At 44.6% G+C, this 25,438-nt stretch overlaps 1 protein-coding gene across 1 annotated transcript in view; it reads left to right on the top strand.

Moving 5' to 3' along the window:
• Positions 1-3,217: 3,217 nt before the first annotated feature.
• slc16a10 (solute carrier family 16 member 10) overlaps positions 3,218-25,438 on the top strand; it is a 29,645-nt gene continuing 7,424 nt past the window's right edge. The window contains 7 exon segments of the mRNA XM_067416620.1: positions 3,218-3,616; positions 19,245-19,304; positions 19,307-19,342; positions 19,345-19,387; positions 19,769-20,003; positions 20,005-20,109; positions 20,111-20,200. Coding sequence (XP_067272721.1) covers positions 3,316-3,616; positions 19,245-19,304; positions 19,307-19,342; positions 19,345-19,387; positions 19,769-20,003; positions 20,005-20,109; positions 20,111-20,200 — 870 coding nt within the window. The 5' untranslated portion in view covers positions 3,218-3,315.

Here is a 25,438-nt window from a genome sequence, read left to right as displayed (position 1 = left end):
TGTTCTTTTTCATTATTTGGCTCAGTGGCAGCATATACAGGTTAAACAGGAGTGGTGCAAGAATGGACCCTTGTGGGACTCCGCATGTCATGGATGTCCACTCAGACTTATGGTCTCCTATACTCACATAATAACCTCTCCCTTCTAAGTATGACCTGAACCATCTGAGGACCATCCCAGAAAGCCCAACCCAGTTTTCCAGCCTGTCTAGAAGTATGGCGTGGTCAACAGTGTCGAATGCAGCACTGAGGTCGAGTAGAACCAGAATTGATGTTTTGCCTGTATCAGTATTCAAGCGAATATCATTTATAATCTTTATGAGCGCTGTCTCTGTGCTGTGATGCGGTCGGAAACCAGATTGAAAATTGTCAAAGAATCCGTTTGAGTTTAAGAATTTGTTCAACTGATTGAAAACTTTTTTTCAATATTCTTGCCTATGAAGGGGAGATTTGAGATTGGTCTGTAGTTGCTCAGTATGGAGTTATCCAGATTTCTCTTTTTCAGAAGACGCTTAACTATTGCAGTTTTAAGGGCCGTTGGAAAAGTCCCGTAGAGAAGTGAGGAGTTCACCACTTCTAGGAGATCTGCTTCCAAACAGTTTTTGTTACTCTCTACAGTATCATAAAGAGACATAAGACATGTTTTACCACTCTAGTTAATACAATGTGATGTATTATAGAGTTTTAATTGGTTTACATGTTTTCTTTGTCCTTTTTATTCCTTTTACCATCTTAAGTGTGTATATGTCTTTTAAGTAATTAATGGTTGGCCTGTCATGTGATAAGTCACATGACAGGAAGTAGGAAATGCATCTGTATAAAAAGAGCAGCATGACAAACAAATGGACAATCACTAACAGTCACTAAATAGCACCTTATAGATTGTGGATTTTCCAACCTTTTCAGACACATCTGCAAACTTTTGGATTATCTCTTTTTCTTGGATTGTGATATACACTGGAGGACACTAACATTGGGACTTATCAGCACATTAGGATGCTTGGACTGTTTTAGGATATGGTACACTGGTGTGTATGCTTTTAACAACCTGAGTTCTCATGATTTTATTGTGTTGTTTTAAAGTCTCGGGTGAACATTGTAAACACACCATTTCTAATTAATCTCATCTGTTTTATGTCTCATTCTTTTAACACCTAAACATCTCACGCAGTACAGTCTGACCCCATTTTAAGTATTGTAACCTAACCAATTTGGCTGAGCATTACAAGAGTTTGCATGTTGTTTATGTTTCTGTTTATAATATTTGAGAAGGTCTCGTCTAGCTGTGCCTAGATCCACACTGAAATCATGAAGGCTCTCTTTATAGATGTTATAATGGACTACAAGTTTTGTCTTGTGCCACAGAAACTGCTGTTTTTGAAGGTGCTTTAGGCTTGCCATTCTTTTTTCCTGACTTTCACTGAAGCAATATCATCAATTACACTCTTAACTTTTGAGTTAAAAGAGTAAAGGAGAAAATCATGGGAGATAAAGCCTTCATAAACAGCACATGAGTGTTCTCATTTAAGCATCTCTTTTTGACAGAGACAGATCTAGCTTCAATGGCAGGAGAGATTGATATGTCAAAGAAAATACAGAAATGATCAGACAGTGCCACATCCTTAATAACAATCAATGAACTGTTTAAACCCTTACTAAATTTAGGGTGTGTCCACAGTTGTGTGTGAGGCCATGTACAGTGCCTTGCAAAATGATTCATACCCACTGAGCTTTTCCACATTTTGACACATTACAACCACAAACAAAATACATATTATTGAGATTTTTATCAGCAATGTTCTGCTTCCATTACTGATAGCATAGACTCTATGGGACTGACAGGAAGAACGAACGACTCGGAGATTCAGAGCTGATTCAGAGCCCATATGTTGCGTAATGCGCATGCGCGGTCAACACAAAATGAATGAATCACTCTCTGAGACAACTCGTTAGTCCCGAGTCATATTAAAGATTCATGAACGACACATCACTAGTAATTATCTCCGAAACAGAAACTGTTTGGACCAATAAGATCATCAGGGCGGGCTTTAGACGATGACAGACAGATGATCAGCAGAAACTGACCAATGAGATCATCAGGGCGGGCTTTAGATGATGACGGACAGATGATCAGCAGAAACTGACCAATGAGATCATCAGGGCGGGCTTTAGACGATGACAGACAGATGATCAGCAGAAACTGACCAATGAGATCATCAGGGCGGGCTTTAGCCGATGACGGACAGATGATCAGCAGTAACGTAATCATGCACGTCATCAAAGGGGCTTGGATTATATTTGTTCGTATCCTAAACGGAGAGCTTGTTTGTATCTGCATTCACCTTAACAATTTCCCTCAGAAATGATGATCATGTTGGGTAAGTGCTCTGTGTATCATTAAATTATGATATCTTTTTTACAACACCAGCAAAGATCGTGTATTCCAGCGCGCGTGCAGACAGGGTTGCCAAGTTTTAACAACAAAACCCGCCATCTACTAGCCCTAAACAACAGCTTCTTGGGGTGTTCTCCAGGGAAAAATGGCGTTTGGGGAGTAAAATGTGTGTTATTTTAGCAAGGTCGCCTGCTAATATTCGCTCTCATGGATCTATAGATCACATGATAGTCACTTCAACCTGCAGAAAAACTGCGGACTTGGCAACACAGTGCAGTTGAGCTCTGTCTGTCGACATTTGACAATGCGTCGCTTCGATGCTCGTTGTAGTTGGTTGTAGGTCTGTCCAATTGATGTCTTTCCTGGTTGGGTTGAAACGCGCCCCATAATCACAGCCCAATGGAGCATCAGACTCTGACTAGAGTTGAGGACGACCACATCAGGCTAAAGAGAAGCCCTTCTGTGGGATTACTGGGATCTCACACTCACTCTCAGCAGTGCATGTGTAATGTACACTGCAATACTCCATTAAACACGCATTTCATGTGCCTTTAGAGCAGAGATTATAACAGTACACAGCTCAGCCAAACACTGAAGAACTTGGAGAACTAAAACTAACTCCTGATTTAACCTCCTGTCCAGGCTTTACTCTCTAACGACACCAGAGCGCGCACGCGTGCTGCTGGAGTACACACACACACACACACACACACATGAGTGACTGCGGGCAGCTGTTACTGCGCGTGCAGGACTTCTCCAGGAGGCTCTCCATCGGACGCGCGCTCGCACGGGGGGGGGTCTGTAGCCCCGCCCCCGCAGCTCCGCTGTATTTATAGGTTACAGTAGCGAGCAGTGTAACAGTGTAACAGACGCCAGAGCAGCAGACACGCGCATCCGGGCTGTCAGAGGAGATCCATCAGCATGACCGAGACTCACCCCGAGCCCGAGCCGAGCCGCGCGGACGCGCAGGGGAACGGCTGCCCCGAGCCTGAGCCGAGCCGCGCGGATGCGCAGGGGAACGGCTGCCCGGTGTCCGCGGGCGCGCAGAAGGCGTCTGCCGAGTTCGAGCCCCCGGAGGGCGGATGGGGCTGGGTGGTGATGCTGGCCTCCATGTGGTGCAACGGCTCGGTGTTCGGCATCCAGAACGCTTTCGGGATCCTGTTCGTGGCGTTGATCAAAGAGTTCGGGGACGCGGAAGACGAGGATCTGCGCTTCAAAACAGGTACAGCCGTTTCCGGAGCTCCACGTGTGTCCACACACACACACACACACACACACACACTGCAGGGTTTCTCAGCGCGGGTTTGTTTGTGGAAGTTACTTCAGTTGTTGGTATCACTTTATTTCCCAGTGTCCTGTTACTGTCACTATAATCAGCTATAACCCTAATAATACAAGCTCACATCACAGTACTTTAATATATAGGGTGAGTTCAGGCTGATTGGACACTTTTTGTGACACTTGTATGTCCCAGTCATCCTGAAATCACCTTAATCACACTAACACTGACACCATATAATGAGCGTAAAGTACCCCTCTATCTGAAGGTGTCGTTACAGTGTAATTACTCCAGTGCTGAGGGTGAGGTGTGACTATATATTGAATTACTGCGTGATATTAACTGCTCTTACCATAGGGTTAGTTATTGCTATAGGAAGCACGTGTGTTAATGTGGGACTACGCCACCTTAAAATAAAGCGGCACAGTTTTTATATAAACACACATCCCACACATCGTTCATTTAAAGGGGGGGTGAAACACTCAGTTTCAGTCAGTGTCATGTCAATCTTGAGTACCTATAGAGTAGCATTGCATCCTGCATATCTCCGAAAAGTCTTTATTTTTTTTATAATTATATAAGAAAGATGCGCTGTTCCGAGTCTTTCCGGAAAAAGCCGAGCGGGTGGGGGCGTGTCGTGTGAGCGGAGCTAAATAATGACGTGTGCTCGCCGCTGTTATTGTGTTGAGTCGAGTGCGTCGTAAAGCTGTGTCATCCCTAACAGCGGGAAAAAAACTTTATTCAAAATAAAAATATGGCTTTTAATCAGATACAGCCATACATCTATGATCCGGAATCAGACCCAGAGGCTGCAGTTGAACAGGAGCAGCAGCAAAAACGACTAGAGCAGGACGTCTCTATGTGCTACAAGTTATACACTAACTATATAATATGCTTAGCGGCTTGTGTTATTTACATATTTATACTTGAATTATATCGTCGTATTTTTGTCTTTGAAGGTGTACATGTGGGAAGTGCAGTTGTGCACGTGTGTGTGTGTGTTTACGCGTGGTTTGTGTAGACAGTAAGCGGACTGGTTTTGCACGGCAGGTTAAGTTAGTGTTTACATAGAAAGACACGGAATAGTAGCGCATTTGAATGAAGAAGCGCGCTTATTTAGTTCAACATATTTCCCCACTCTTTGTGTATTGTTGTTTGGAGTGCTTTTACAATACACAAACATAAAGTTACACATATAGTGGCCAGCTAAACAAATGTACACGCACTACACATCGCATGCTCCATTGATCAATTAACTCTACGTGATCATGTTTGGGCTACTTGATGAGCATAGGCAAAAACACAGACATTTGAAGCAGTCTCACTCACCGCCTGCGGTTCTAACGTTGGGACCTTTATCGTTGGGACTGCTCCATCCTTCAGCATTAGGCGATCGGAAAATCCGGCGTCGAGCTGGGCCTTGTTTATGAAACAGTCGGCACCGAAATGCAGCGAACAGATATAAACATTCGCGCAACTCAGTTGCTGATCCGGAAAAGCAAATTACATCCACTGTTGCCTTAACGCGGGGTTTTTGGGGAATCTGTGCAGGACTGTCTTGGTCTGGCAACCAAAAACGCACTTTTTTGGTGACATTGTTATGTGCACATCACCTGTCCAGCATCCTACGAGCCAGCGCTTTGATGGGCATAGCCTGTTACTTTCGCTCTCTCCCTCTCTCTCTCTCTCTCTCTCTCACACGCTTCCGGTAGAATTGTCCGTAAGGCCCATACAAGGAAATTCCGCCCCCACTAACGTCAAAGGGGACGCATGATCTCAAAAAACTTGCCGAAACTTATGACTAACCGGAAGTAGTATTTTTGACAAAGAAATACTCCCATCAAACGTCCACCTTAACTTTTGAAACTTTGTCTATGTTTAGTATGGGATTCCAAGTCTTTAACAGTGTAAAAAGATCAGTATGCATGAAACAGCATTTCACCCCCCCTTTAACACATACACACCACACACCGTTCATGAAACACACACACACCACACATCGTTCATTAAACACACACACACCACACACCGTTTATTAAACACACACACACCACACACCGTTCATTAAACACACACCACACACTGTTCATGAAACACACACACCACATTCCGTTCATTAAACACACACACACCGTTTATTAAACACACACACCACACATCGTTCATTAAACACACACACACCACACACCGTTCATTAAACACACACACACCACACATCGTTCATTAAACACACACACACCACACACCGTTCATTAAACACACACACCACACACCGTTCATTAAACACACACCACACACCGTTCATGAAACACACACACCACACACCATTCATTAAAAACACACACACCACACACACACACACCAAACACCATTCATTAAACACACACCACACACCGTTCATTAAACACACACACCACACACACACACACACACCACACACCGTTCCGTTCATGAAACACACACCGTGTGACACCTTGATCTGATCTGTCTGTTATAGGCTAAAGTAAAGCATTATGAAGCTCAGAACAACCCACAGAGTGTGTGTTCAGAGTGTGTGTTCAGAGTGTGTGTTCAGAGAGTGTGTTCAGAGAGTGTGTTCAGAGTGTGTGTTCAGAGTGTGTGTTCAGAGTGTGTGTTCAGAGTGTGTTCAGAGTGTGTTCAGAGAGTGTGTTCAGAGAGTGTGTTCAGAGTGTGTGTTCAGAGTGTGTGTTCAGAGTGTGTGTTCAGAGTGTGTGTTCAGAGTGTGTTCAGAGTGTGTGTTCAGAGTGTGTGTTCAGAGTGTGTTCAGAGTGTGTGTTCAGAGAGTGTGTTCAGAGAGTGTGTTCAGAGAGTGTGTTCAGAGAGTGTGTTCAGAGAGTGTGTTCAGAGAGTGTGTTCAGAGAGTGTGTTCAGAGTGTGTGTTCAGAGAGTGTGTTCAGAGAGTGTGTTCAGAGTGTGTGTTCAGAGAGTGTGTTCAGAGTGTGTGTTCAGAGAGTGTGTTCAGAGAGTGTGTTCAGAGAGTGTGTTCAGAGAGTGTGTTCAGAGAGTGTGTTCAGAGAGTGTGTTCAGAGAGTGTGTTCAGAGAGTGTGTTCAGAGTGTGTGTTCAGAGAGTGTGTTCAGAGTGTGTGTTCAGAGTGTGTGTTCAGAGTGTGTGTTCAGAGTGTGTGTTCATAAAGAGTGTGTTCAGAGAGTGTGTTCAGAGAGTGTGTTCAGAGAGTGTGTTCAGAGTGTGTGTTCAGAGTGTGTGTTCAGAGTGTGTATTCAGAGTGTGTGTTCAGAGTGTGTGTTCAGAGTGTGTGTTCAGAGTGTGTGTTCAGAGAGTGTGTTCAGAGTGTGTGTTCAGAGAGTGTGTTCAGAGAGTGTGTTCAGAGTGTGTGTTCAGAGTGTGTGTTCAGAGTGTGTGTTCAGAGTGTGTGTTCAGAGTGTGTGTTCAGAGTGTGTGTTCAGAGAGTGTGTTCAGAGAGTGTGTTCAGAGTGTGTGTTCAGAGTGTGTGTTCAGAGTGTGTGTTCAGAGTGTGTGTTCAGAGTGTGTGTGTTCAGAGTGTGTGTGTTCAGAGTGTGTGTGTTCAGAGTGTGTGTTCAGAGAGTGTGTGTTCAGAGAGTGTGTGTTCAGAGAGTGTGTTCAGAGTGTGTGTTCAGAGAGTGTGTTCAGAGAGTGTGTTCAGAGTGTGTGTTCAGAGTGTGTGTTCAGAGAGTGTGTTCAGAGAGTGTGTTCAGAGAGTGTGTTCAGAGTGTGTGTTCAGAGAGTGTGTTCAGAGAGTGTGTTCAGAGAGTGTGTTCAGAGTGTGTGTTCAGAGTGTGTGTTCAGAGTGTGTTCAGAGAGTGTGTTCAGAGAGTGTGTTCAGAGAGTGTGTTCAGAGTGTGTGTTCAGAGTGTGTGTTCAGAGTGTGTGTGTTCAGAGTGTGTGTGTTCAGAGTGTGTGTGTTCAGAGTGTGTGTTCAGAGTGTGTGTGTTCAGAGTGTGTGTGTTCAGAGAGTGTGTTCAGAGAGTGTGTTCAGAGAGTGTGTTCAGAGTGTGTGTTCAGAGAGTGTGTTCAGAGAGTGTGTTCAGAGAGTGTGTTCAGAGAGTGTGTTCAGAGTGTGTGTTCAGAGTGTGTGTTCAGAGTGTGTGTTCAGAGAGTGTGTTCAGAGAGTGTGTTCAGAGAGTGTGTTCAGAGAGTGTGTTCAGAGTGTGTGTTAAAGGGATAGTTCACCCCCCCCCCCCAAAAGTGATGTTTATCTGCCGACCCCTGGGACATCCAAGATGTAGGTGTGTTTGCTCCATCGTTGCCAATGGGGTCTAATTATAACAGTATAAACACATTAGACTTCACTGACCGACACACACACACACACACACACACACACAGACAGAACTGCCAGAAACTCACTCTAGCGACCAGCCAGAAGACCTTAGCAACCACTCAGAGCACCTAGCTACCATTCAGCACACCTAGCAACCACTCAGAACACCTAACAACCAGTCAGAGCACCTAGCAACCACTCAGAGCACCTAGCAACCACTCAGAGCACATAGCAACCACTCAGAACACTAACAACCACTCAGCACACCTAGCAACCAATAAGAGCTCCTAGCAACCACTCAGAGAACATAGCAACCACTCAGCACACCTAGCAACCAATAAGAGCTCCTAGCAACCACTCAAAGCACCTAACAACCACTCAGAGCACCTAGAAACCACTCAGAGCACCTAGCAACCACTCAGAGCACATAGCAACCACTCAGCACACCTAGCAACCAATAAGAGCTCCTAGCAACCACTCAAAGCACCTAGCAACAGCTCAGTGTTTGCGGTTCAGTGTGAGCAAGCTTCCAGCGATTGATTGGTTTGAGCAGATCCTAGCACTGTTCTCTAACCCTGTTATGGGTCTCTGGGAAGCCTGTTCTGGGATGTGACCTACAGATGACTGGTGTAATGATGTTTCCTCATCTGCCAGAGACTGCAGGACAGGCCGCCAGTCCAGCTGACCTGAGGGAGTCCAGGCAGAGCGCTAGAGCTGCTCATGGCCAGATCTCGTGTGTGTGTGTGTGTGTGTGTGTTTAGATCTCAGAGCTGGTTTAGTGTCTTCAGACGGGCGGCAGCTCTCACTCATTTACAGTCCATGTTTCTCCTGCAGAACATTTACACAGATTAGGCATAACATTATGATCCTAATATTGCGTTGGTCCCCCTGACCCGTCAAGGCATGGACTCCACTAGACTGTTGATAGATACTGACCACTGCAGACCGGGAACAGCCCACAAGAGCTGCAGTTCTGGAGATGCTCTGACCCAGTCGTCTAGCCGTCACAATCTGGCCAAACTCGCTCAAATCCTTACGCTTGCCCATTTCTCCTGCTTCACACACATCAACTCTGAGGACTAAATGTTCACTTGCTGCCTAATATATCCCACCCACTAACAGGAGCCGTGATGAAGAGATCATCAGTGTCAGCTGTCAGTGGTCATAATGATATGCCTGATCGGTGTGTATATGCATTCTTTACAAATAATTTAGGACAAGTATGCATAATAATGATTCTAACATATTTAAGACTTTAGCGCAGACTTCAGGAATGAGTCTTTAGTATATGAATAAAGAAATTGTTAGTTAGCTCTGGAGTTTCGGTGTCCATTTTCAGTTTTGAAGTTAGGAATCATCTTTTAATGCCAAAGGGTTATTTCCAATAAGCATTTCTAGTTCTTTCAGTTTTAACTTTAGTCTGATCTTTATCTGCGTGGACATGTCAACTGTGAAGAGGTTTTAGTTAGATAGCTGTCATGTGCACTGATCATAATTAAGAAGCATATCAATATATCACACATGATGGTGCATCTGGCTTTAGTTTCTGACGCCTCGTCTTTATTAATGATGATGATGATGATGATGATGATGATGTTATTCTGGATCTGTCTCTATGATCACACACACACACACACACACACACACACACACCGCAGAGAAAGAGTTAGTGACGCCGCGAGGACGAGCGGTTATACACAGCTGAAGGGAGTGTCTCTCACACACACACACACACACACACACACACGCACACACACACTGTTATCAGTGCAGCCATGTTCATGCAGATAACAGCCTGTTCTGCTCTGAACACTTATATTGCTCCTCCATTACTGAACGTCACTGAAACACTTTCTCTAGACAATCCACACTACGTGAATATGACACACACACACACACACACAACACAACAACACTGGAGAAATACAGACTCTAGTCTAGTACTGAACTCTTAATATAACCCAAATTAATCCCAAACCCAGTCAAACTGGCTCAAATGATTTAGTCCTGAATTTGAGGCTGCATGAGAATCGCATTTCATCCGTTTGGATTTTATGAACAGATAAGAGCCAGATTTCCACAACGAACAGGTTTATGCTGATTCTAAGCTATTGGAATTAATGCCTTTTGAAAAGATGATATGATATTTAATAATTAAACTGTGCCATAATTTTTTGAGTGTAATAGTCTTTGGTTCATTCCTGTATGTCTGATACCGCACATGAAGTCCAGTCCAGAAGAAAGGGACGGTAACTTTATATGCAGCTCAAATGCAGAAATCTCACACTTAAATATAAATCTCACGGCCTAAATGTTGTTTTGATTGGGGTGAGCTGGATCAGGTTTTCATCCGTTTGTTTGAGATTGGCATAAGATCGGCAGCAGCAGACACGTCTCCACATGTTTATAGCGATTCAGATCACACAGTCGTTTATTTCATCTCTAAACATTCCCACAAACTCTACAGAACGAGCGCTTTATCTCCAACAGGACCGCCTCAGATAGCTCCTCTAGCCCACCACAGATACTTCATTTATTATCAAGTTAGCCATTACTGCTCCAGTTATTCTACACAGCCTAGTGAGAGATCTAGAGTTACTGTCTAATCACAGAGAATGAGTGTGTGTGTGTGTGTGTGTGTGTCAGGAACACCTGCTCTCTCTCTCTATCTGCTGTTTGTGTGTTTGAGATGGATCGCTGCCTCTGATTGGACGTCTCTCTGTTGACATTACCTTGGCAAATGAAAAGCCAAGTCTGTCACTTTTCATGCTGTGAACTCAGTGAACAAAAACATGTTCTTAGGATGTTCTGCTAATGTTCCCATTGAGTTATGACAGTGTGATTTCTTTAAGCTGTTCAAATGTCCACTTCTTAAACATGAACTTCTTTGCGAACATTAAGGGGATGTTCACTGAACTGAACATTCTGAAACTAGCATTAAACGTACAAACGTTTACTACGTAAAAATGTATTGAACAAAATGTTTTGTGCTAAAAATTGGATAACTTTGTGAGAAGGTCAGATGGGCGGACTCCTGAGATGTCTCCAAATCGTCTCGAAACACACGGACGGGCTGGCCTTGGGCTATCGCCGCCAAGCAGGTGCAGTCCGAGATAGAAGACACGTGCCGCTCCAGTTAATAGTCAACAGAGCATTTGATCAGTGTTGACACGGGTTCAGGTGAAGGTTCCTGCAGATAAACAGGTCAGGTAAACAGGAGTGGAGCACCAATGGCTGCCACATCACCCTATAACTCCAGCGCTGAGTGGCCAATGGCAGCTCGAGCGAGAACGAGCTCGGACACACACCTGAGATCCGGCACTACACAAACACCAATGAAACCTGGAGTCAGGTAAAAACAGAGAAGCGCTAGTGTCAATCAAACTCTAAAATATGACCATCATGAGAGACTATGAAGTGAAGTTTACTTGAAATTGAAGACTCGTCTTCTGAATCCTCCGTTTCTAGTTGGGGTTCACAATCAAACAATCTGTGATGCTTTAGGGCGAGTTCAGGTTGATTTCCAAGTCATCTCAAAGGCAAAAAATGTAATTTTACATTTACAGTTAATCTTTTAGCAGACGCTTTTATCCAAAGTGACTTACATACGAGGAGAGCAATAGAAGCGTCCACGGTTGATTCCTATATTATCAGTGGAAATCGTCTGCCTCTTCATAATGAGAAACAGGCAGAGCGAGATTCCTTTCAAAGCAAAAGCATTCCAGGCCTGGCGTAGCGCCCTCTTTACCGACCGAAGCGGACACCTCGAGGAGGAGCTGTGATGGGACACGCCTGAGCCCGCTGGGGTTAGTGTTATTTGATCAGGGGTGAAAAGAAGAACCTGTAGTTACTGTTAGTGAACACCCGAAGGCTGAGTGTGCTGCTGGGATGAATATGTGAATATGTCCCGCACACTTTCCTCTCAATGACCAAACAATCAGCGCTGAGAAAGCATCTGATCATAGCCATATGGATACATTAGTACAAGCTCTGCTTCAGCGCCCCATCACGTCACATCTATTTATACAGCACTTTATACAACAGGCCTTGATGAGCGGAACAGAAGAGTAAAGCTAGAGACACCGCGGTCGGACATCTGGCTAACACACACTTCAGTGTCTCTAGTTGGACATCGTCTGGGTTTTTTCAACATGTAGAATCGGGCCGTCGCTGAGATAGAAAACTCCGACAGACTGGCTGCTCAGATTAGCGAACGAGAATAAGAGCAGAAGTGATGAAGGAGCAGGGAAATGTAAACTGAACAGACAGGACTGATATACTTCTCATCTCACCTGAGCAACACTGCAGATTTTTGCATAATAAGTGAAATAAAGAGCGAGGTCAGCGAGAGTGAGCGAGCGCTGATGTGTGTTTATGGCAACCTGGTCTCGTTGGAAAAATGTTCCTTTTTGCAAACCACAAAATACGAACCAATACATTCATATTGCGACAGCTTCACGGTGAGATATCCATGGGGTGGCGCTAAAAGCTTCCGGCACAGATGTGTGTGAATCTGGCATGATGTGTTACATAATTTTTTTTAACGCACATTAAACACTAAAGCCGAGTTCACACTGCCGGATTTTAGCCCTGATTTTGACTCGCCGACAGGTTTCACGAATTCGCCGTGCTCGTGCACGCGAGTGACAGTCACAGTGTGAATGATCAAAGACGCCATCAGAGAGAATCGCAGACGAGTCGCAGACGCCTTTGGCTAAATATCTGGAGCTGTCGGCGATTCATAATCCTGCTGTGAAATGAGTTTTGCCTGAAAATTACATCGGCGATGAGAGAGAGCGTGAGATACAGGGCAGCAGGAGGTTAGAGGGAGGAGTTATAGACAGAATATCAGTATTTTAATAAATATATTTACAATTCTATCAAACAGAAACAAAGGCCAAACATTTGCACGTCCCGCCGCAGCCGCAGCACATTACAACATTAATTATTGACCTCAAACTCTCTTTGCAGAACACACTCCTGGCTCCCTCTGTCTCTCCAGCTATTTCCTCCGCCATAACCTTTTCTCTTTTTCTCCACTAATCAGCGCACAGACAATTTGAAGCAAACTATGTGCAGTTTATACTTTTTAATAACAATTCCAAGTCTGGCACGAGAACTCTGGTCTGACGCACGTGTGATCTCGCGGTGTAACTCCTCTGTCTCTGATCCATCGGTCAGACTGAACACAGCAGAGATTGAGTGATACTCCAGATAGTCCTGCAGTGGGAAAAAAGCAGTGACCCGACGAGTCTGAACTAGGCTTAAACCCTAAACCTACCCGATAGTGTTAAAAAAAGCAAATGTGACAAAAATACAGTAGTATCCGTGTCCTTTAGCTTGTGTTTAAACTCGTCTTTGAGCTCTGTTATCATGACTTTCAGCATTGCAGGTACAAATCTGTTCAAACTGAGCTATAGAGCAAACTTAACAGGCCAGAAAATCTGAACACGTGGAGCTGGTTAAGTGACGCAAACTCCAAAATGTGTTTGTTTACAAATCATGGACTATGGTAAAAAAAAATATATATATATATACTATAAAAATGCTGCTTTACTGCCTCTAGTGTTAATTTCTGCTGGAAACTGCAGGGATATGAAGGTATTGGTACGTATTTTGTGGTTTGCAAAAAGGTTACCACAGGTTTATGGTTTGTATTCCTGCAGTCTGGATTTTGCTTTTCCTTTTTTAATAACAAATATATCTGCTATTTTTCTGTAAGGATTTTTCTTTGGCAAGCTGTTTCTAACTCTTGAAGAAAACCTGAACCGGATTTTGTTGGAAATGTCTGTGTATTTTTTGACTTTGCTTGTAACTCTGGGCCTTTGCTCTGCTAGGGGCTCATTAAGTGTCCCGAATCCGCTGAAATGACCCGTAATGATTCCCAGCTTTGGCAGTGCTTTTCCTACAGAATCCTGTCCTGCAGATGGACAGCACATGTTCATGTGAATTTTGCTAAGTCATGATGAGGAAAGTCTCAGACCTGTCCCGCTGCTTCTGAGGAAGAGGAAACGACCCGGTAAAAGATCAGTAATGAGCATAAATCCGTGTGCGTTGTTCAGGAAAAGCCAGCGGGATGAAGCCTGAGCCGCTCTGAAGCCGTGGATGAGCGTCTGGCTTCCCGCCGCTCTGGCTGTGTGTTAAAGATCTCCGCGCTCTCCGAGATTTATACGCCTGTGGATGTTTCTGTAAATGCTAACACATGTTAGTCAGTGCCAGGCGTTCCTCCGAGCCGCTGATCTCCAAACTGATCTTCCGCTGCGGATCTCAGATTTCACCAGCTCATACAGGAAGGGGAATATACGGAGAGTCGTGTTGCACATCCCTCTGTTCAGGTGGTTTTCCCACTGGGGTTATTAAAGGATTATAGCCTTGAGTCACATTAAAAACGCTGGTTTGAAATCAGACAAAAATATAAGACTGCAATCCCATGATGCATTGCAGATGAAGTAATCAAATTAAAAACAGAACTATGAAGCTATCGAGTTACAGATGTGGAGTGTACAGAGAGAAACTATATGAAAATATGCATATCAACATTGAAGAAGTAGACTCAATTACATCATGCGCAGTGCATCATGGGAGTGGGCGGCACTAAAGATTGGTGCTAATCGGCTTGTTTTGATGCTGTGATTGGTCAGTTTTCCTGATGAACAAGAGCAAATAGCATTGAGTTGTAGCTCAGATTATATCCATCTCTAACGTTCAGAACCAGCTCCACTATGGAGAAGATGAAGTTGATCTGTTCCCCTCATCTTAAGAGTTCTTCAGCTCTGGTCCAATTCAAGAGTTGATCTTTGGGTTTGTTGTGTGTGAGCCTAGAGAACCGTCAAATGTGGCGACTCTCCCCGAGGGGCGAAGGTTTTGTCCGTCCACCGCTCACAGCATGTCAGGTTTATAGACACTAGTGTTGATTTCTTGTCAGGTCCAGTTCCTTGAGTTCATGTTGAGTTGCACTGGTGTTGGTCAGGAAGACGGACGGCAGGCTCAAGATGTGTCTTAAAAAGCTGGACTATTTTTAACGGGAGCAAGCTTAAAAACACTTGTGGCAGGATGCTGAAAATACCAAGGCGAGACGCAGCACAATGGGCCGAGCCGGATATATTTAGAAGAGCCTCAGTGAAGCGCAGACGACATGAGAAACTCACTGATGAAACCGAGCTCGGAGTCACGGATCATGAACAATACGAGCTCTGAGAAGCACAGGATCCATCACAACTTTACTGGGCAATGTCATGGAAATTGGCCAAATTTGGATGAATAAATCAAAAGCAGCTCTAGACTTACTCAAATGGCGATTATGGAGCAGTGTGTGTGAATATTAATGACTGCTATTGAAATATTAAAGTTTGGTTTAAAGGGATCGTTCACCAAGAACTGACGATTCTGTTCTCGTTCACTCCCCATCATGTCCTAAAGTCAAATAAGATCAAACCATTTGTTGTGCATGTTCTAATGTGAATATTAAATCACTGTTGTGCTTTTTTAGCCTAAAAATGTTACATAACTCGTGTCAGAATCACTGCCGCTACATCGAGGCGCTTCTCTAACTGGACAAATCGCTTGAGGAGATGTGTTGTGCTTTAGCCTCGCTGGGCCAGGAAACACATGATCAGCCGGTTTATTGGCTGTGTGTAGCGACTGAACTCTTGACTCTGAGTCCAGTGTGTGTGTGTGTGTGTGTGTGTGTGTGTGTGTGTGTGTGTGTGTGTGTGTGTCACTGATGGATCGGCGGAAACAGGAAATGGAATGAACATCATTCAGCTCAAGATCCTCCACGTCATGGACTCGAGTGTTCGGAGCCGCGCCGCTGTTACACACACACACACACACACACACACACACACACACACACACACACACACACACACACACACACACACACACACACACACACACACACACACAGAGCTCAGCTCTGAAGGAGAGGGCAGCTGCGGGTCAGAACTGTCCAGATGAAGTGTGTGAGGGACTTTCTCATGGTCTCTCTAGTGTTAACTATCAGTGCTGTGGGAAATGGAGAGTTTCTGGACTCAATATCCGTCGTTTTTGTTCATTATTATTGCATGCTTCATGTCACCTGCACACACATATCCGGGACATTCGTTAGCAGAAGACTGCAGGAAGATGTAGAAAGCGTAGTGGACGTTTGACAGCTAGGGCTTTGTTAACACTCGAGACTGAAACATCTTTGTCTCAGTCGTATGGACGGACAAGACAAGAGTGCATTATGGGTATGCAAGTTTCTGACAAACGAGAAGAAAGACCTCAGGCCTTTTTCCTGATATTTCTATTCATGTATTTATTAATAAACCAGTGAATTCCCCTTCAGCTGTGAGGATCTGGAGAAGTGGACTGAATGATTAGATCCAGTGTGAACAGGAGTCGCTCCTAATTGGTTGTTTTTCTGCTCATAATTATTCATCTGTGAGTAATACAGTAATTCATAAATGCTGTCATTGTTCTTTAGTGAAATTTCTTCTGCTGATATTAATATTTGGTAGCAGAACTCAGTTGTACTTCATGTCTTTTAGTGTTTATGCATTAGCATACTCTGAACTCTGATCTTAATGATAGCGCTCAGATGGGCATATTCAGGAATATTATTTTACTGCACTGACACTATCGGATGAGCACAGAACCGCTGGATAAGGGCAGCGCTTTATCTGAAACTGAACTGGTTTCATAATTGATTGACAGTGGCTGTTATTGAGCTGATATTAATGTTAAGTTGTGTAGATATGAGGTGACTCTTCAGATGCAGTGATATGATCAGGCTGTGAATGAGTCCAAACAGGTCCCGTGTGTTTGATCACTTCTGTCGTCAGAGAGCTGGTGTGTTTGTTTAAGACTCTGGCCTGTTGTTAACAGCATGCTAAGCTCTTGATCTGTTGTGTGTGCTGTGCTAAAAGTGTTTCCTCCGCCTGTGGTGTTTATTTTCATTAGTGAACACTGAAGCGACTCACAGTGATCCTCCTCTCATGAGGTCTGACCTGTGAACTGAACTAACGCCATGCTTCCTAATGATATCTCCCAGTGGAGCATATACAGGGTGAAGAGCAGCGGTCCTAACACTGAGCCTTGCGGTACCCCAGACTGAACTTGTGATCGGTGTGACATCTCTTCATTTACTGCTACAAACTGATAACGGTCAGATAAGTGCGATTTAAACCATGCCAAAGCAGTTCCACTAATGCCAACATAACTCGAGTCTATTCAGAAGAATATTGTGATCGATAGTATCAAATGCAGCGCTAAAATCGAGTAACACTAATAGAGAGATACAACCACGATCAGATGATCAGAGTAAATCATTTGTAACTCTAATGAGAGCAGTCTCAGTGCTATGATACGGTCTAAAACACACACACACACACACACACACACACACACACACACACACACACACACACACACACACACACCGTAGGGTCGAGCTGTGGTTGATTTAGGGGTTGTTGTGAAGACTCAGACCCAAACACTGCTCTTCACTCATGAGGTCTGACCTGCGCTGCTTTAATCCACTCGCTCCAGTTCAATAAGACCAACACTCCTGCTGTCCTCTTAGGACTTAGACTGTTCATTCATTTCTTCTGAACTCATATGATGTTATGTTCCTGTTATTGATCTGAACTCTGCTGCACCACCACAGTTTCCTGTCAGAACTGCAGAAAAGCAAAAGTAAAAGTGCAGTTCTAGAAATAGAGCACCTAAACTCAGACGAATCAGAGTCTCATCTCTCCACCCTACACGCGTCTCCATACAGAAAACCAGAGCGCTAGCGGTCTAAAAGCCAACATAAATCGAAATGTTTACACACAGGGCACGATCAGCAACACACAGTGTATTGATCACTTGAGCGGGGAGACGGGAACTCCAGCACGTCCTGACGGTTCACCATCCCCTCTCTATAGCTGAAGCTGAAGAGACAGATGGCGAGGATATTAACACATCTAATGTTAATATCACACAATGTCGGACAGTGATGCCAAACGCCACCGGCTCTCAAAACATAACATTTCTGAAAATGCACAAGCTTTTACATATGCAGATTCAGACTCCTTGTTGGTGAATAAATTGATGTCATATGTTGTGTTCTTTAAGGAAGTGTGTGTGTGTGTGTGTGTGTGTGTGTGTGTGTGTGTGTGTGTGTGTGTGTGTGTGTGTGTGTGTGTGTGTGTCTGTCTCCAGAACCCCAATCATCATGTGATCTTTTTTACTTCCCATGTGAAACTGCAGCTGGAAGGGCAGTAATATCTGTCAGAGCGAGACGGGTCTGAGAACACACGACTAATGTGCCGTTGACCAAACATACCATATCATTTCATTTATTATTACATTTATGTGACATGGGCATAACAGTAACATTGGACGAACCATATGCGTTTGCTAAAGTGTTTTAGCACACATGCCAGTTTTCAACCTGTCCTCTCATCATGTTTAGATACTTGTGTACTCAATCAGACTGCAAATCTACGCCATCTAGTTCATGCTAAAGTTTCATATTTCAATTAAATACATTTATTTTGTGCAACAATTTTGCCTCGGGTGTGGTGTTAGATTCCTGTTTCTCTATGTGTGTGTGTGTGTGTGTGTGTGTTGAGGATTGCTCATTGACCCTTGCCCTCTCTCTCTCTCTCTCTCTCTCTCTCTCTCTCTCTCTCTCTCTCTCTCTCTCTCTCTCTCTCTTTCTCTTTCTCTCTCTCTCTCTCTCTCTCTCTCTCTCTCTCTCTCTCTCTTTCTCTTTTCTCTCTCTCTCCTCTCTCTCTCTCTCTCTCTCTCTCTCTCTCTCTCTCTCTCCCTCTCTCTCTCTCTCTCTCTCTCTCTCTCTCTCTCTCTCTTCTGTATTTGTGATCCTGTGACGATAATAGCACAGTATAAATCATTTTGCCGATAAATCACTGTGATAATTCTCTATATAGTTATTTTGTGATAAGATTGTTTTGTATAATCCAGTGAATTAAATGGGTTAGGGTTAGGCTTATTAAATGCTTCACCAATGAAAAACAGCTCATTCCCACTGATCTATCTTCTTGTTTTCTGTGGATCTTGATGGACACTGACTGATTCGATCTGTGGTGTGTTTATGTATTACCTGTAAAGCCTTTAGTCAGTATTTCGTAAAGAGCTGGTTATAGGAGGTTATCAGACATGTAAACATGTTTAAAAGTATCTAATGTCAGTGTCATGATCATGAACTGTGTGTGTGTGTGTGTGTGTGTGTGTGTGTGTGTGTGTGTGTGTGTGTGTGTGTGTGTGTGTGTGTGTGTGTGTGTGTGTGTGTGTGTGTGTGTGTGTGTGTGTGCAGCATGGGTCGGCTCTCTCTCCATGGGCATGATCTTCTTCTGTTCTCCGATCGTCAGTGTGTTCACGATCTGCTGGGATGCCGGATCACGGCTGTTGGCGGGCGGCGGTGGCGGTCGTGGGACTTTTGGCCAGTTCCTTCGTCAAGTAAGTACATTATATTCCACCGCAGTTTTAATGTGTTGTTAGCATTTTAAAGTTATGCTAGCATCACATGCATCTGCAGGTAGATGTTAAGTGACCATCCTTCACTGCGGAGTGTTTATCATGTTTGCGATCTCGCTAGTTTCAGTCATTTTCCTCAGATTAGTTTTCTGATAAACTTCCACTTCCAGCCTCCCACAAGGCTCTGTAGGCCCGCTTCTGTTTTATTCCCTTTGACTCAATGTGCCTTTCTTACCTAAGCACCAGTGCAGTCTAATGCCCATCTCTCTCTCTCTCTCTCTCTCTCTCTCTCTCTCTCTCTCTCTCTCTCTCTCTCTCTCTCTCTCTCTCTCTCTCTCTCTCTCTCTCTCTCTCTCTCTCCAGGTCTCTTGGCCCTATGTACTTCACCTATGGCATAGTCTTCGCCTGCGGCTGCAGTTTTGCGTATCAGCCGAGTCTGGTGATCCTGGGTCACTACTTCAAACGGAGACTGGGTCTGGTGAATGGCATCGTGACGGCGGGGAGCAGTGTATTCACCATCACGCTCCCGTTCCTGATGACGAGCCTGCTGGGCCGCGTGGGACTCCAGAACACGCTAAGAGTTATGGCCATCTTCATGTTTCATCCTCATGCTGGCAGGATTCACCTACAAACCCCTCCTTCCCAAACCCGTCAGCAGCAGCAAGTCCGGCAGCCGCTGTCCCGCGCCCAGTAAGGTGTTTAACGGTGAACATCTGGAAGAGTCTTGGATACCGCATCTGGGCCTTTGGGATCCCCGCAGCCCTGTACGGATACTTTGTGCCTTACGTTCATCTGGTAAGTGTGTTGAATTCCTCTGTCTATAAGAGCTGTGATTAGTCTCAGGAACGCCCTCCATTGTTATGGATAGTTCACACAAATATGAGCCATTTCAAACCGGTTTGACTTCAGCCTGGAATACGCTACGCCACTGATTTATAGTCTGGTTGAGTCTTCTGAAGTCAAAGATGCTTTGTGTGCGGAACATCCTGTCTAAAGGAGTTTGAGGTGTTGATGGCAGTCACGTCAGCAGAGTATCGGTCAGTTCCTTCAGCCGCGCGCTGGACTCCTGCGTGGATGGATGTTTGTGCTCTGAGGTTTATTGAAATAAAAGGTCAGTTTGATCTGAGGAGCGCGGGGTGTAGCTCTACATAAACATCAGCTCTGTTATTGTAGTATCTCCAGACGTGTTTTGCGCAGGTCAAGTGCCCTGCAGATTGTGGATGATAGGCAGCGGTGAAAGGGAAGAGCTTGTTTATCTGTGGAGAGCCGGGAAACAGTCAGTTATGGCAGTTCTTTCTGGGTGGAGGATCCTGCTGGGTCAGCGGCAGACAAACACACATCTCAGCGTGGCATTGTCATCCGACAGAGGCTGAGGAGCACACTTGACCTGTTCACGTCAAAACAAAAACATGTTCCTCAGGGCTAGAGCGCACAGGGCTCGGCGGCTCCGGGGCTGTTGTGAAGATCTCCGCTTCACTCCTAACAGGCCTCATCAACAACACCTCGCTGTGTTTTCTTCAGGACTCTGGGGTGGTCATGTGTGAGTGAGTTCAGATCGATTCCTTTGAGAAGAAGAAGCATACATTAGCATACTGTAGCCATTTTTATGGAAAAAATGTACTTTAAAAGTGTGAGCTGAATGTATTGTTTTTTCAGACACTTTACTGCATGCACTTAAAAACACTTCTGTTGTTTTAATTAAAGTTTCTGCTGAATGTACTGACAAACATTTATGATCAACTATAATATAAAACTTTAAATGTAATCTAAAATCGCACACTGTTGTTAAAATCATACATAAATATATTGCCTAAGTAGTATTGGGCCGAGTTCAGGTGTTCAGTCTCTTCATGGCCACAGGTGTATAACTCCAGCTCTCGGCCTGCAGACGCTTCTACACACATTAGTGAAAGAACGGGTCGCTCTCAGGAGCTCAGTGAACTCAAGCGTGGGGCCGTGATAGGCTGACACCTGTGCAATAAGGCCATTCCTGACATTTCCTCACTACTAAATATTCCACGCTCAACTGTTAGTGGGATTAGAACAAAGAGGAAGCCATTGGGAACAACAGCAACTCAGCCACGAAGTGTTAAATCCCAGAGCGGGGTCAGCACATGCTGAGGGTCACAGTGCGCAGAAAGGGAACTCTTAATGCTTCACCAAGACATTTTGGACAATGTCACGCTCCTGACTTTGTGGGATCAGTTTGTGGACGGCCCCTTCCTGTCCCAGCATGACTGCGCTCCAGTGCTCAAAGCGTCGCTCCATAAAGACATGGATGAGGAGTTTGGTGTGGAGGAACTGGACTGGCCTGCACAGAGTCCTGAGCTCAACCCGATAGAACAGCTTTGGGATGAATTAGAGCGGTCCACAGTTGTGGTCTGTTGTGATTGGTCTACTCTTCTCTGTGAACTCCTCCCAGACCATTGGTCTAGTTTTCATTCAGATCTTTAGTGTTATCACACACACACACTCTTTCACTCTCACTGCACTACTGAGAGAATATAAAGCGTCCCGACAGTGGAAATGAAAGTGAGTCTGCAGGTCAAACGAAGCTACTGGTTCTTTTTGTGTTTCTTTTGAGAGTAAGTCAGTGGCAGCAGGGGCGGCAGTGGCTCAGTGGTTCATGTAGGTTGTCTACAAACCGAAAGGTTGGTGGTTCGATCCCCGGTTCCACCTGACCAAGTGTCGAAGTGTCCATGAGCAAGACACCTAACCCCAGCAGCTCCCGATGAGCTGGATGGCGCCTTACATGGCACATCGCCGTCGGTGTGTGAATGGGAGAATGTGAGGCAAACATGCAAAGCGCTTTGGATGGCCATAGGGTCTTTTAAAAGCGCTATATAAATGCAGTCCATTTACCATCAGCACCATGGTGGCTCTCAAATGCTTTTTGGCATGACTTACTCTCATAAGAAACACAAAAAGAAACCAGTAGCTTCGTTTGACCTGCAGACTCACTTTCATTTCCACTGTCGGGACGCTTTGTATTCTCTCAGTAGTGCAGTGAGAGTGAAAGAGTGTGTGTGTTTATGAGGTGTGTGTAGATGAGCGCTGACTGGAGGAAACCTCAGATCTTGTGATCCGCTCAGATGCTGACTGTGTATTACGCTGCGTTTCTCAATCCGCTGAGGTCGGCAGTCATGCGCTGAGGGATCAAGAAATGCGAACGGGCACTTTTATCAACCAGAGTCCATTCTTTATTCTTTTATGATCTGATCATGCAGATTAAAGGTTCACCTGTGCTCACACACACTATCATCATCAGCACTGTCAAAGTCCTCGGACCGGCTGACTGACGCAGAGCTTTCCTGGACCAATGAAGGGTTTCTTGATTCCTTGTGGAGGCTATCTCAGCGGTTGGACCCCATCAGTTCTGTGTGGGAGCTGCTGTCTGTCCCACACACACACACACACACACACACACACACACACACACACACACACACACACACACACACACACACACACACACACACACACACACACACACACACACACACACACACACACACACACACACACACACACACACACACTCATTTTTTTCTGGAAACTTTCACTCCACTACATTTCAATGAAGGTCCTCAAAGTCAAAAGTCTTTGAAATTAGTCGATAATATTTTTTCTTTAAAATATTTTTTTTTCACTCTTGAAGAGACAAATGCGTTCCAAATCATGTCAAAATGTCTCTTTGGTGAGTATTCACGGAAACAAAACGGATGATGTGTTAAATGAGCAGAAACAGTTGGGAGAATACGGGATGTGTATCAGTGTGTTGGATCCGTGCATTTGCTCTTAGAGTGACTTTATGAAGAGCTGTGTAACGTTTGAACAAGTATTGAAATGTGCTCGTCGTATTCTAGCATGTTGACGTAAAAAAGGAAATTTACTTTTGATACTTAAGTACTTTTAAAGCCAAGTACTTCTGTACTTTACTGAAGTAAAAATCTGTTTTTACAACTTTCACTTGTAATACTTAATCAAACTTTTACTCTTAAAGTAATGGAGTTTAGCACTTTATCCACCTCTGAGTCGAACACGGCAGATGATGTTCAGACCGCCAGGCTTTACAGTTGTTCTTCATTTTCTTGAGTGTGTGTGTGTGTGTGTGTGTATTGCTGTGGCGGGTGGGCCGTTCCTCTCTCAGCATTCAGATTGGTGCATTTCTGGAGGAGGACTGAAACACCCCAGACCCCCACACTACATCAGCCTCATGTGTTTCCTCACTGAGGAGTGTGTGTGTGTGTGTGTGTGGACTGGTGGGCGTGCAGCAGTAAATATGAATTGTGGGCATTCATGATAAATCATTGGGTGGTGTGTGTGTAGCTCTCTCTTTCAAACACACACACACACACACACACACACACACACACACACACACACACACACACACACACACACACACACACACACACACACACACACACACACACACACACACACACAGAGTTGCAGGAAGCGGGTTCAGTTTGCACTGCTGTAACAGAACAGGCCCCTTTTCCGGCCTGCTCATTCCAAGTGAATTCCTTTTGACCTCACACACACACACACACACACACACACACACACACACACACACACACACACACACACACACACACACACACACACACACACACACAATGATTTATAAGCTGTTTTCCTCATGGGGACCAAAGAAGTATCCCCGCAAGCTCAAGCATTTCAGATGTAGTGAAATGAGTTTGTTGTCTGAAAAATTGCAATGTATAGTTTCAGATCATACGGTAAAGAGTAAAGATCTGGGTATTAAAAGTAAGTGAAGAAACGGTTAAAGCTATTAAACGTGTCTTTTGAAGCATGTTCTGTTGTGTGTGTCAGTGCTGCAGTTTGTTCGGTTGGTATTTAGTTAGTTTGTGGGTTTCTGGTTTTGATTGGCCATTGGGCTGGTTATGATTGGTTATTGGACTGGTTTTGATTGGCCATTGGGCTGGATATGATCGGTTATTGGGCTGGTTATGATCGGTTATTGGGCTGGTTATGATTGGCCATTGGGCTGGTTATGATCGGTTATTGGGCTGGTTATGATTGGCCATTGGGCTGGTTATGATTGGCCATTGGGCTGGTTATGATCGGTTATTGGGCTGGTTATGATTGGCCATTGGGCTGGTTATGATCGGTTATTGGGCTGGTTATGATCGGTTATTGGGCTGGTTATGATTGGCCATTGGGCTGGTTATGATCGGTTATTGGGCTGGTTATGATCATCCATTGGGCTGGTTATGATCGGTTATTGGGCTGGTTATGATCGGTTATTGGGCTGGTTATGATTGGCCATTGGGCTGGTTATGATTGGCCATTGGGCTGGTTATGATTGGCCATTGGGCTGGTTATGATCGGTTATTGGGCTGGTTATGATTGGCCATTGGGCTGGTTATGATCGGTTATTGGGCTGGTTATGATCGGTTATTGGGCTGGTTATGATTGGCCATTGGGCTGGTTATGATCGGTTATTGGGCTGGTTATGATCGGTTATTGGGCTGGTTATGATCGGTTATTGGGCTGGTTATGATCGGTTATTGGGCTGGTTATGATTGGCCATTGGGCTGGTTATGATCGGTTATTGGGCTGGTTATGATCGGTTATTGGGCTGGTTATGATCGGTTATTGGGCTGGTTATGATCGGTTATTGGGCTGGTTATGATCATCCATTGGGCTGGTTATGATCAGTTATTGGGCTGGTTATGATCATCCATTGGGCTGGTTATGATCGGTTATTGGGCTGGTTATGATCATCCATTGGGCTGGTTATGATCGGTTATTGGGCTGGTTATGATCATCCATTGGGCTGGTTATGATCGGTTATTGGGCTGGTTATGATCGGTTATTGGGCTGGTTATGATCGGTTATTGGGCTGGTTATGATCGGTTATTGGGCTGGTTATGATCGGTTATTGGGCTGGTTATGATCGGTTATTGGGCTGGTTATGATCATCCATTGGGCTGGTTATGATCGGTTATTGGGCTGGTTATGATCATCCATTGGGCTGGTTATGATCGGTTATTGGGCTGG

Source organism: Pseudorasbora parva, chromosome 15 (genome assembly GCF_024679245.1).
Source record: "Pseudorasbora parva isolate DD20220531a chromosome 15, ASM2467924v1, whole genome shotgun sequence".
In the NCBI taxonomy this organism is placed as follows: Eukaryota; Metazoa; Chordata; class Actinopteri; order Cypriniformes; family Gobionidae; genus Pseudorasbora; species Pseudorasbora parva.
The sequence above is the reverse complement of the archived record's forward strand: the minus strand, read 5'-3'. Positions and strand labels throughout refer to the sequence as shown.